The sequence below is a fragment of the Ostrinia nubilalis genome, chromosome 29, assembly GCF_963855985.1.
Source record: "Ostrinia nubilalis chromosome 29, ilOstNubi1.1, whole genome shotgun sequence".
NCBI classification, from domain to species: domain Eukaryota; kingdom Metazoa; phylum Arthropoda; class Insecta; order Lepidoptera; family Crambidae; genus Ostrinia; species Ostrinia nubilalis.
Genome location: NC_087116.1, coordinates 2,945,914 through 2,959,016, shown reverse-complemented (window position 1 = coordinate 2,959,016; position 13,103 = coordinate 2,945,914). Strand labels below are relative to the sequence as shown.

Here is a 13,103-nt window from a genome sequence, read left to right as displayed (position 1 = left end):
CATTGAATAATGTTTCCGACAAAGGTTGTCAAATTGACTGACATGTTTATCGTATAGTACAGTCCACTATGAAAATTAGCTGTAGTCTGTTTCAACTACCTATTTTAAAGTTTTTTGTAACTTTCTACCTTTTGAATTTTATGGAATTGGGAAAGAAGTACCGAGTTTGAAGCGTTCATGAGCAGACATTGCAGTTGAATATTCAAGTTCTGAATTTGATTATTGATGAATAATAAAATAAATCCTACTAGCTCCATTGATGGTTTCATTTAATTTATTTAAACCAGGTTACCTTTAATAATATTTTTCGTTAATTTATGAAAATATCAAATTAGCCCGTAATCCTGAATCCTGATACATAAATTTAGCCTATTAATTTAACACATGTACGACTGTACTCAGTGTTGCACTATCAAATGCAATTGAAGCGCCTCTATGCCAGGGTTTTTATGTTCCTGGTCAGGCTATAAACAACATTATGAGTTGAAGTATGTTCTTAGTAACAACATTATTAATTAAAATAATATGATCAATGAATGTTATGAAGAAAAAAAGATCTGAAAATATTATGTATTTTAAATGGTTCTTGGTAGTAAAAGTATTGATAAAAAAATTATGATTACTAACTGTTATGAGCTCCGATGGTAGTAATAAAAATGTATGAATAAAAAAAGTATGAAAAATAAAATTATGAAGAGAGATTATTATGAACACAAATCGGTAGTAAGACAAAGAATAGGATTTAGAATTTTATGTGAGCCAATATAGAACCAATTAAATGATTTCGAAAATCAGATAAAACGGATTTGTGAGTAAACCAGTACTCTTACAATCGAATAAAAAGGTGTAGCATGTACCCTTGGTACACCTTTATAACCACAGTAAATATAAATGATGTGGCTTTGCGCAAAAGAGAGATTTCAAGAAATTTAATTTATTTTAACAGTCATACTTTCGTGGCCGAATACGCAATTCCCTTATAACAAGGGAACATGGCATACAATGGACAAATTAAAATGTTCCTTGAATAAGCTATCCTGTTAATTTCAGCTTTATATTACGGCTTATAAGAAAGTTATCGGACTGCAAAAAAATATCAGGAATTCTTCTATAAGCCGACCAAATTATAAAGGTCACAAAAAAGCGATCGTTCCATACATAAAGCTTGCCATCTTAAATCAACGGTATGATATCGAGGTTTCGTCAGTACAGTTGCGAACAAAGGTGTTGTGTTGAGTTGAGAGGTCAGATTATTGAAATAATAAAACGAACATTTTATTTTTTAAATAAATTTTAAAAATAATTTACATTACAGATAACAATGAGAGGATGACATTGCAAGGTGGTGCCAGTCCAGTCTTAAATCCGTTGATATAACGTAAGTGCGCCTATTAACGACCCCCCAAAATTTGTATTCTATTACCGCCCTATTTTTCTTTCTTTCATAAAAGACATAATAACAGGTTCCCCAAAACACGTTACCTAAAAAATATCTAGATATGTTTATTGACTATCAAAACGATTAAACTTTGTGTTCGTAAATAACCAGTAAACGGAGTTATTTGACATTAAATGGGACGTGCGCGCAACGGACGCACTTTTCATACTGACGCGCTCCCAGCTACTTAAGGTGCACCTTGTTATTAATTAGCGATTTTAACACATTTAAAATAAGTATACCAACATGTTTTTGCATAACAATATTAATTAGTACTTTAGTTTCCTTAATAAACCCTCAATATAGCCCTCTAGCTGTATTTTTGTGGCTTAAATACAATTTTAAATAAGGGCGGTAATAGAAACACTTTTCATAATTTGGTTCCTAATAACGACCCATGGCGTTGTTAGAATTTTGATAAAGTATTTTATTTTAGTGTTTATATGTTTAATTACGCATTTAATCTCCATTTTGTTGTCTTAATCGATTCATAAGAATATTTCACATAAGTAAATCAATTAACGCCATACGTTAATTGTCATAGGTTTGGCATAAAACTGCAATGAACATTAAAGAATATCTCTAATAATGTATGACAATAGATTTTGTAAAAACCTGTTATATTCTAATTAGTACCTATTTGATATAAAATAAAACCTAATAAAAATGATACTTCACTGATCACGTCTTCATTAAAGTAGATATTTTAGCTGGTTACTGTTTTTTTTACGGTCGGTAATAGAATAAAGTAATATTCATAGATAATTCTATTACCGCCTCATAACTATAACGCCACCTGCAATGACTTTTATGCCTGTATTTTGGATATAACTAACATTTATGACATGACACCAAACCAATCATGCGTTATCACAACTACTATGTAACTTTTTAAGATCTTTTGAATAATAAATAAATAATTTAAAATAATTATACAGACAGTGTCCAATTGTCCATAGTTTAAATTAAAATACACAATTACACACAATTAAAATCAAAAACTAATTAAAAATTATAGTCAAATTAAAAATAAAATATTAAATGAAAATTAATTTTTATTAAAACTCAAATATAGTTTAAATTATAATGACACCCACTACTCACTAGAACACCGGGTACCGTGTAATCAAGTATAATAGAGGAATTTATTATTCTACTATTTCTTCTTGATTATTTATTTATTTTCGAGAAGGGTGCCTTTTCTCTTTTAATAATAAAAAAATAAATATAAAAAAACCTTGAAAAAAAAAACAAATTTAACTAAAACTAAAAGCAAAACAAATTTAACTTGAAAAAATCGAGTGGTTCCCGAGCCTCTGAGCGGGAATCGAACCCGTGCCTCTTGGAATATACCCAATTGAAGAGCAATATTCTTAGCGGTCGGTAATAGAAACAGAAAAAACGTTAATAGAAACACACCTCGTCTATAGGTCGGTAATAGAAACAACTGCTTTTTCAGATTAAATTGCTATTTATTAATTATTGTGTCATTGAATACTCATTGTTACTACTTGGATTCAAAGATTATTTCATCATTGTTATAAATAAATTAAAGTGTCTTTTCTATCACCACGTCTTATAACTAATTTCGTAACGTTTATCCGAAGTCAGCTTAAACTGGCGGTAATAGGCGCATTTACGTTAATATGCTGCATCTGCCATCTTTTTGACTAAAAGATTCTTCTATCTCGCAGCTTAGACTTTTACTACAGGCCTTAGACAGTATTTTTGGAAAATTCTTACGCATGGCGGAGTAAGGGACGCTTTAGAGACTCTCATATCTACAAGGAGTCACATGAACTCCAGTTTTAAATCCGTTGACATCTGCTGCATCTGCCATCTTTTTGGTTAGAAGATTCTTCCATCTTGCAGCGTAGACCTTTAGCTACAGACCTTAGACAGTATTTTTGTGAAAATTCTTACGCATGGTGGAGGAAGGGACGCTCTAGACACTCAAGTCTACAAGGAGTCACATGAACTCCAGTTTTAAATCCGTTGACATCCGCTGCATCTGCCATCTTTTTGGCTAGAAGATTCTTCCATCTTGCAGCGTAGACCTTTACCTGCAGACCTTAGACAGTATTTTTGTGAAAATTCTTACGCATGGTGGAGGAAGGGACGCTCTAGACACTCAAGTCTACAAGGAGTCACATGAACTCCAGTTTTTAATCCGTTGACATCCGCTGCATCTGCCATCTTTTTGGCTAGAAGATTCTTCCATCTTGCAGCGTAGACCTTTACCTACAGACCTTAGACAGTATTTTTGTGAAAATTCTTACGCATGGTGGAGGAAGGGACGCTCTAGACACTCAAGTCTACAAGGAGTCACATGAACTCCAGTTTTAAATCCGTTGACATCCGCTGCATCTGCCATCTTTTTGGCTAGAAGATTCTTCCATCTTGCAGCGTAGACCTTTACCTACAGACCTTAGACAGTATTTTTGTGAAAATTCTTACGCATGGTGGAGGAAGGGACGCTCTAGACACTCAAGTCTACAAGGAGTCACATGATCTCCAGTTTTTAATCCGTTGACATCCGCTGCATCTGCCATCTTTTTGGCTAGAAGATTCTTCCATCTTGCAGCGTAGACCTTTACCTACAGACCTTAGACAGTATTTTTGTGAAAATTCTTACGCATGGTGGAGGAAGGGACGCTCTAGACACTCAAGTCTACAAGGAGTCACATGAACTCCAGTTTTAAATCCGTTGACATCTGCTGCAACTGCCATCTTTTTGGCTAGAAGATCTTGCAGCGTAGACCTTTAGCTACAGACCTTAGACAGTATTTTTGTGAAAATTCTTACGCATTGTGGAGGAAGGGACGCTCTAGACACTCAAATCTCCAATGAGTCACATGAACTCCAGTTTTAAATCCGTTGACATCTGCTGCATCTGCCATCTTTTTGATTAGAAGATTCTTCCATCTTGCAGCGTAGACCTTTAGCTACAGACTTTAGACATTATTTTTGAAAAAAAAAACGCACGGTGGAAGGACGATGGAGACTGATTAGAAATTTAATATTTAAAAATCGTTTGCACGAATTACAATATTCCACATAACTGTACAAAACATTGACAGCTTAGCTACTAATTTGCGAAGTATACCTGTATGTATGGAGTGATCGCTTTTCTGTAACCTTTATAATTTGGTTGGCTTATAGAAGAATTCCTGATATTTTTTGCAGTTCAATAACTTTCTTCAAGTCGTAATATAAAGCTGAAATTAACAGGATAGCTTATTCAAGGAACATTTTAATTTGTCCATTGTATGCCATGTTCCCTTGTTATAAGGGAATTGCGTATTCGGCCACGAAAGTATGACTGTTAAAATAAATTAAATTTCTTGAAATCTCTCTTTTGCGCAAAGCCTCATCATTTATATTTACTGTGGTTATAAAGGTGTACCAAGGGTACATGCTACACCTTTTTATTCGATTGTAAGAGTACTGGTTTACTCACAAATCCGTTTTATCTGATTTTCGAAATCATTTAATAACACTGGTGTTTATCATTCAAATCAATGACTAATGCTTGAACTAATTTGAACATATCAAGGTCTATCATTGGTATTTTTTTCAAACTTCTGCGTTGAGCCATTTACGAGATCTGGGACATCACAAAACATTACCCTAGCAAAATTCTAAATAACTTGAAAACCGGAACACGAACAAATTTTGCTATTCGTGGACAAATTACTACGCAACAAAAGCTATCTATCCATGTATTTGGTTCCGGGATAGAACGACTTTAAAAAAAAAAATTTGCTGGGGTAATGTTTCAAACATTACCCCAGCAAAATCTGTTTTTTCCTAATAACTTTAAAACTATAATTTGAACGAATTTTGCTATTAGTGGACAAATTTCTGCTCACGATGGACTAATTATCTGCTATACTCTCGACTCTCTAAAGCACAACATTTATAAAAAAATTGCTGCGGTAATGCACTCGACATTTCATAGAGCGGCTTGATGTTCTGTTACAAGTAAATGCTCTATCTATAGTCTGGTCTGCGAGCACACGTAGAATTTTGTTCAATGACCTCAAGCTACCCATGCTTATCGCTCGCGCGTAATTATGTTGCTGTCGCGCTCGCACACTCACTGCTGCTGCCTGTCGCACAGTCGCGACAGCAATTTAATTACGCGCGAGCGATAAGGATGGGTAGCTTGGGGTCATTGGACAAAATTCTACGTGCTCACAGACCGAGCTTTAGTGTATACTCAGCTTAATGTTTTAACGTAGGTTAGCTCGCCTTGGTTACAAAGCTGAGCTCCTTAGACAAAGTTACAAACGCGACAGATGTAATTGCGGATTCGTTTCGATCCGGCGTTGTCTTGTATGTCGTTATTGTCATTGTTACTTAGTCTAGCCCTCTGAGATCGCATATCGTTTTAAATACAAATCATCACAACTATTTTCTATCAATAATAATCCTAATAATAATCTGAGATCGCATATCGTTTTAAATACAAATCATCACAACTATTTTCTATCAATAATAATCCCTTTGTTCTGTTTTTTATTTTTTTTTCCTTTTTTGTGTCAAATAAAGTTTTTCTTATTCTTATTCTTATTCTTATTCAATAAGTTGCGATTTAATATTTTAGTAAGTTATGTTTCCACAGTATTGTAAATAATTTTAAGTTTTACAAATGTTAAAAAATTAAATTAATTAAATATAAATTGTTAAATCTGGCTAGTTTTTGTTTTAATTACTTTTAAATAATAATAATAATATTCTTTCGCTTTTGTACGTTTCCCCGCGTACACCCCGTCCGTACCGGAGCGTCGATGTGACGTCACGGCAGCCATGTGCGCAGTCATAACCCGACCGGGTTGTACATTAAAAGGTCATAGCAGACTAATCAACTCGGAAAATGATCAACACCGTATCGCCTTTTGCAAGCTGTCACTCATCGCCTTTCGCGCTATCAAGCGAAGCGAGGCGTTAACGTTACGGTGCGGTTAAGTGTGCGTTGCAGTATGGAGTTTCAAACAAAAAATACTGACCGCCTCGGCCTCGAGTTGATACGGTTAGGGCTCCTGCACACGACGCCGTTGCCGCGCCGTCGTCGCCGCGCCTTTGCACTGTTCATACGCACCGAGTAAAACCGCCCCCACGCCGCCGCCACGCCGCCACCGCGATCAAAGCATAATTTCGCCCGCGGCGCGGCGGCGGCGCGGCAGCGGCGCGGTAGCTTACGATCCCTTTCTGGGTTGATAAGTGTGCTACGTCCTTAAACCTTGCTCTTGAACCACTCTATTGTTGAAAACTGAATTTAAATTCCTTGAGTGGTAAAAGATCTAAGCGTACAGACAGCGGGTGCAACTTTGAATTATATTAAGTAGAGATTTAATAGTGATGTTAAATAATATTATTAACATAATATTTTCCTTCTTAACGAAACGAAAAATAAGTGATATCAATTCAAATTCAAATTCAAATTCATTTATTCATTGCATCATGTAGTACATTGGATGTTAAATTGTAGTGTCTTAGATCTAAACAATATGTACCCTGCTGGGCATTGCAACGTAAATAGTAGGCATTATTACAATATAATATAATATTACAAACATGCAGTACAGTCAAACATTGCGTACTATTTCACTAATGTCAACACAGTAACATAAATATTTTTAAATATAAGTCAATATACATAAATAATTAAACAATCAATTGGCAAATTAATTTAAATGTGTACAATCACTAGAAGTCAAGATACCAAATGTTAGACTTGCTGTTTTTTCAAACATAGCATAGGTAGGTACGTAATAGTCATATTAGTATTATTATGATTAGAAAAAAGTCAGCTTCTTTGTTATTAATATTTAAGTATACAATTCTTTGTATTAAGTATGTAAAAATTTAGTTCCAGTTTTCTTGTTCGTAGTAATTGGCAAGCAGAACGAACGGGATTTACCTATTTAGTATCCTAATTCCTAAGTGGTTTCCAGTTATAATACACTTATGATAAATTATTATCTAAGTAGGTACTGTAAAACTGGAGAACATTTATTTTAGTCAAAATTAACAAGTACAATATTCGTTAAAAATTTAAATTCGTTTTTTTATGACGATTCATTAGAACATAGGGCGCTTCATAGGTTCCGTCCGCACACAGGCGCTGGCGGCGGTCGGCGCGGCCCTGCCGGCGCCAGACCTAGCAGAATAGCTGTAAAGACAAATTGAGAGTTAAATTAGGTGATTTTGCTTGTGATGAAAATTCTTTATGCACACACATGGCTTGCGCTCATTCTTTGGTGCTATTGGTCAATTTAGCTTGCTAATCCATCGGGCTATGTCAGCGACTTCAGTTCGTTTACGGATCTCCTCATTTCTGACTCGATCTCGTAAAGACACACAGCACACTAGCCCTTTCCATAGCACGCTGCAACTTTGAGCGTTTTGAGCTTTTGGTGATGATAGTAGTGATAACTGTGCTGACATAGCCCAACGGATTAGTAAGCTGAAGTGGCAATGGGCAGGGGAATATAGTACGCAGAACTGACGGCCGATGGGTCAGCAAGGTTCTGGAGTGGAGGCCACGTACCGGAAAGCGCAGCGTAGGACGTCCACCCATAAGGTGGACCGACGACCTCATAAAGATAGCGGGAAGGCACTGAATGCAGGCCGCCACCAACCGGCCATTGTGGAAATCATTGGGGGACGTCCTATGGCTGAAATGATAATGATGAGTAGTGATAAGTAGATACCTGACTTTCCAGTGGGCAGCGGGTTTGGTGCTTCTGCCACGAATGGTTTCTGCTCAGGCTGATGCGAATGTTTCACCAGCACCAGGAAAACACGTTTTAAACTGTAGGTATTCCTCAACTGTTCCACCAGTTTTATTGCTTATTCCATAAACCGACTGTATAACCCGATTGAGCCAACTGCGCACCTCGCTGGAATGCGACTGTCCCTCGCACACCCGCACACATCCCTCATCCGTTATTAGAGCGTCGATGTGACGTCACGGCTGCCAGGTACGCAGTTAGCTTGACCGTGTTATATGTCCATATGGCACCCTACAAGAAGAAGGTTCAAAACACAATTTTCTAAGGAACCCTAAAACATACCTTCGTGAGAATGAATTGGCAGCGGCAGAGGCGGTCTTTTACTGATGTTCGGCTCAGGACTGGTTTCCCTTTCTGTAACAATTTATTCAAATTAAATTTCTTTCCACACCCACCCACAAGGTGGACCGACGACCTCATAAAGGAAGGCGCTGCAAGCAGGCCGCTACCAACCGGCCTTTGTGGAAATCATTGGGGGAGGCCTATGTTCAGCAGTGGACGCCCTATGGCTGAAATGATGATGATGATGAAATGGCAATGCCAGATTTTGTATGGAAGGTGGCGTCTTTTTTTTTTCGCGCGGCCATCGACAAAACTTTGTTTTTTGATTACAAAATAGTGTAATAAACCAAACTTACTACGACATGTATACCTCTAAACTCAGTCTGAACTGAGTTATCAGGAACAGGAGCGGGCGTCTACTCCAAACAATCTGAGCACAGTGAAAGCTTAGGGAGGTTTGCAACAGTGTTTCAAGATGAAACCTATGCTATAATCATGTGCGCAGTAAGGAATATAGAACAGGCGCATAAAAAGCGTGACATTTACATATTAAGTGACAGTCAGGCAGCACTCAAAGCCATTGCCTCAGTGAGGGTTGGATCCAGACTCGTTTTGGAGGCAATCTTGGCACTGAATAAACTTGGAAGGCACAACAGGGTGACCCTCATGTGGGTACCTGGACATACTGGAATCGAAGGCAATGAGAGAGCCGACAGTCTAGCGAGACAAGGGTCAGAGGCGGCACCTATTGGGCCAGAGCCGATAGTGCCCTTATCTATAAGCACTGTACACATGGCCATGAGGCAATATACATCCAGGAAGCACAGAGCTGAATGGGAAAGCTCCAACGGTATGAGCCACTCCAAACTATTCCTAGTTGGAAACACAAGATCATGGGAAAAGCTCATACTCAATGGAAACAGAAGGCAAGCCCGAGTGATCACGGGTGCGCTAACAGGACACTACACTACAAACCACATGCTCCACAAAATGGGCCTAACTACGGATGACAGCTGTCGAGCATGTGGAGAACATGCGGAGTCCATGAAACACCTACTCTGCGAATGTGACGCGCTAGCTAGAACTAGAATGGGTCTCCTGGGGTCGGCTTATCCGACACCAGAAGAATATAGGTCCTTCTCACCCAAGCACTTGATCCACTATATGGATAGGATCTTTGTGGATGAGGGGGGATAAAGGTATAGGGAAGCACAAAAGATCCCAATGGGTCGACGTGCACTGCGCCCATGCGTGGCCCTAAAATAAGATAAGATAAGATAGTGTGTTTGTGGTGTATTGAGTGAATTTGTGTGTTGTGTTATGAGTGGTGTATTGAGTGAATTAGTGTGTTGTGTTGTGAGTGAGTGTTGTGTGTATTATGTGTAGAAATTTATTAAATTTAATTTATGCCATCCCATACTACAGCTATGACTTTTATTCTTACTTACCCGCGTTTCTTACTTCGTCAACCGTCTCATAGATGTTGTTGTCATCTCTATTTGATGTTCTATTCATTATTCTAGAAAATGCGGATATTTTCACGGCAGGAGAACTGCTGTATCTTTCTGTGAATGTAAAAAAATGTAAAAAACCCTTTTTAAAAAATAATTTAATTATGCTACATTTTATGAAGTCACGATAGCCGAAAGGTGAAGGGGTCGGACTAGCCGACTCGTGATCCGGGGAATGCGGGTTCGAACCCCGCCGGCAGAGTAAATACAAATGAGTAGGTCATCTTCATTGAAACGCCCGAGCGCGGTTTGTATGTGAGCGCGCCAATATGTATGCGGCGCGCACGCACACACTGACAAAATTTAGCGCGCTCACTCACCAGCGTTGCCAATTTTTTTTTTCGCCAAGTCGGGACTTTGGTACTTTTTGAGTGAAAATAGCGGGATTCTTCCGTCAAAAGCGGGACATAGTAAAAAAAAACGTATACAATCAAAGGTTTTCAAATATTTATCTTTTTATTTGACTTAAAATTACGTTTACGTGACAATAGATAGCAAAAGTAGCCATAGAAAATGTATTTTAATAAAAAATAATATTTTAAATCAGATTTACTCTATCGTTAAATTCGTCTTTAGAATAAAAAGAGGAAAAATAAACCAAAATCGAAATAAAAATAAATATTCTTTAGAATAATATGGCGTTTCAAACAATAGTCTGGCGAAGTGAATGTCTCTCTCCGAAAAGCGGGACCGTGCCTGTCCCGCGCGGGACATATAAATTTTATTTAAAAATCGGGACGTCCCGCCAAAATCGGGACGTCTGGCAACGCTGGCGCTCACATACAAACCGCGCTCGGTTTCTATGAAGATGACCAACTTATTTGTATTTACTCTGCTATTGTGGTGTACCATCTCTTACACAAGCATACAGTGGCGGCGTAGCATGGGTTGGCACCCGGGGCGATCACCCCCCCCCCCCCCCCGTCATAAGTCCTAAGGCACCCCCTGGTACATACCCCCAGGATTTTGGGGTTACCTACCGATTGAAAGATTGAAAGACAATCGCACACCCTCGTATCATGACATAGACCGTAGACTTGCCATGAGATGCGCCAGTGAGTACTAATCTGCGCGACTTGTGTCACCCCCTGATACTTGACACCCGGGGCGGACCGCCCCCACTGCCCCCCCCCTTACGCCGCTACTGCAAGCATAGCGTACCACGAGCGAGGAGTTAACCGGATTTAGCAATTTGTAAATACAAATCCCAACTATCCCAACTAATCCCAACTAATATTATAAATGCGAAAGTAACTCTGTCTGTCTGTCTGTCTGTTACGCTTTCCCGCTTAAACCTCGCAACCGATTTTGATGAAATTTGGCATAGAGATAGTTTGAGTCCCGGGAAAGAACATAGGATAGTTTTTATCCCGGTTTTTGAAACAGGGACGCGCGCGATAAAGTTTTTCTGTGACAGAGAAAATTCCACGCGGGCGAAGCCGCGGGCGGAAAGCTAGTTACTAATATTCTTTAAAAAATATGGACACCTCCATCATCAGATCAGAGATGACCCTGTCAATCAAATCAAAAGTTTATTAGAATACCTCAACGTTGCGACTACAGTGGCACCATGGTAAGTACAAAATATGCGATAGTCCTCCTACCGCTTCAGCGCTCACCAGTGGGCTGAGTGCGAGTTTACATTAAATTTTAGTTTTTGAACGTTTCCCGCTAGGAGCGCTGTACAATCCATCATACCCCTTTCGCACCTGAATGAAACGATCGTGAGTTTCTTCTTTGAAAAATTATAAGTTCGCGCCAAATTCGTTTCTCCGCGCCAAACCGACCTCACTTGATCGTGCGCTTATCGATCTAACCAATAAAAAACAGTTTTGGCGGCTAAATGAATCAGTAGCCGAGAGCGCACCGGAAAAATGGCTGCGTTTCTTGATCCCGCCACTGGACGTCGTAAGTAATATTTATTTTATTGCAATTTTCGTAGGAATTCATTGATATTTTGATTGTTTTACATCATTAAGTGTATGTTGCATCTGAATAACTATAAATTTCTTCTATATTCTTAGCAATTACCCATTAAATTTATGAAAAAAAACCCAGCTCACTATCGTGATATCTGGGTTGCAATTGTACCAACGCATGATCGTGACTTTTAAGGTTTTTTTTTACATTTGCCATTGAACAATGACCTCGTTTTGGGCTTCCTCGACGAGGGTGACTGTTCCGAGTTGGACTTTGTCGACAACGACCAAGAGTTTATCCCTCCGCAGCCGGAAAATGATGAAAAACCTGAAGTTGAGCTATCTTCTCCGCCTCACCCATCTGTGGCAGCTGGGCAATTGAATATCTAAGAGGAAGTCTACGTCTGATAGTATGGATGGTAGAAAAGCAGACCCATCTTGTTCTAAAAAGTCAAAGCAGACACCTTGTTCAATAGTAACTTTCATATCCTAGGATCGCAATGTACTGGCGGTATTTCACTCCTGCCCATCGTCTGCAACTTTACAAGGCGCAGGTTCGGCCTCATATGGAATACTGTTCTCATCTTTAGGCAGGTGCGCCCCAGTACCAGCTTCTCCCTCTGGACCCCATTGAACGGAGAGCAGCTTGAATCGTTGACTGCCAGGACATTTCGGATTTGCTTGACCCCTTGGCGCTGCGTAGAGATGTATCCTCATTGTGCATCTTCTATCGCATGTATCACGGGGAGTGCTCCGAAGAATTGTCCGGACTTATTCCTGCCGCCACTTTTCGCCACCGATCTACCCGACAGCACTTCCATCCACTTAGAAGGTTGGCAGTCCACAACAGTACGTTTCTCTAGAAACTTCCTGCCCCGTACAACCAAACTGTGGAATGGACTGTCGTCTGCGGTGTTTCCAGACGGATACGACCTGCAAAATTTCAAGAAGAGAGCGTATCTTCACCTTAAAGGCCGGCAACGCACCTGTAACGCAAGGACAGTACTGGGGGCACCGCAATCGACATAGTAAAGTTGTACAGCCAGAAAGGCCTTTTAGTTAATTTCATCGTTTTTGTGTTAAATTTTTGTTTCCTAAGAAACATGAGTTTATCTCGCAAATGAACATGAAAATGATCTCATATAAAATTATG

General features: G+C 39.0%; 2 protein-coding genes across 4 annotated transcripts in view; both read right to left on the bottom strand.

Moving 5' to 3' along the window:
* The window catches only part of LOC135085659 (uncharacterized), a 354,394-nt gene that overhangs the window by 303,801 nt on the left and 37,490 nt on the right, over positions 1-13,103 (bottom strand). The window lies entirely within an intron of this gene.
* The window catches only part of LOC135085683 (uncharacterized), a 32,406-nt gene continuing 26,170 nt past the window's right edge, over positions 6,868-13,103 (bottom strand). Inside the window, exons 12-14 of the mRNA XM_063980491.1 lie at positions 9,969-10,085; positions 8,521-8,592; positions 6,868-7,616 (exon numbers count right to left, since the gene is read on the bottom strand). Of these exons, the coding sequence (XP_063836561.1) occupies positions 7,543-7,616; positions 8,521-8,592; positions 9,969-10,085 (263 nt within the window). The 3' untranslated portion in view covers positions 6,868-7,542. The remainder of the gene's footprint in view (positions 7,617-8,520; positions 8,593-9,968; positions 10,086-13,103) is intronic.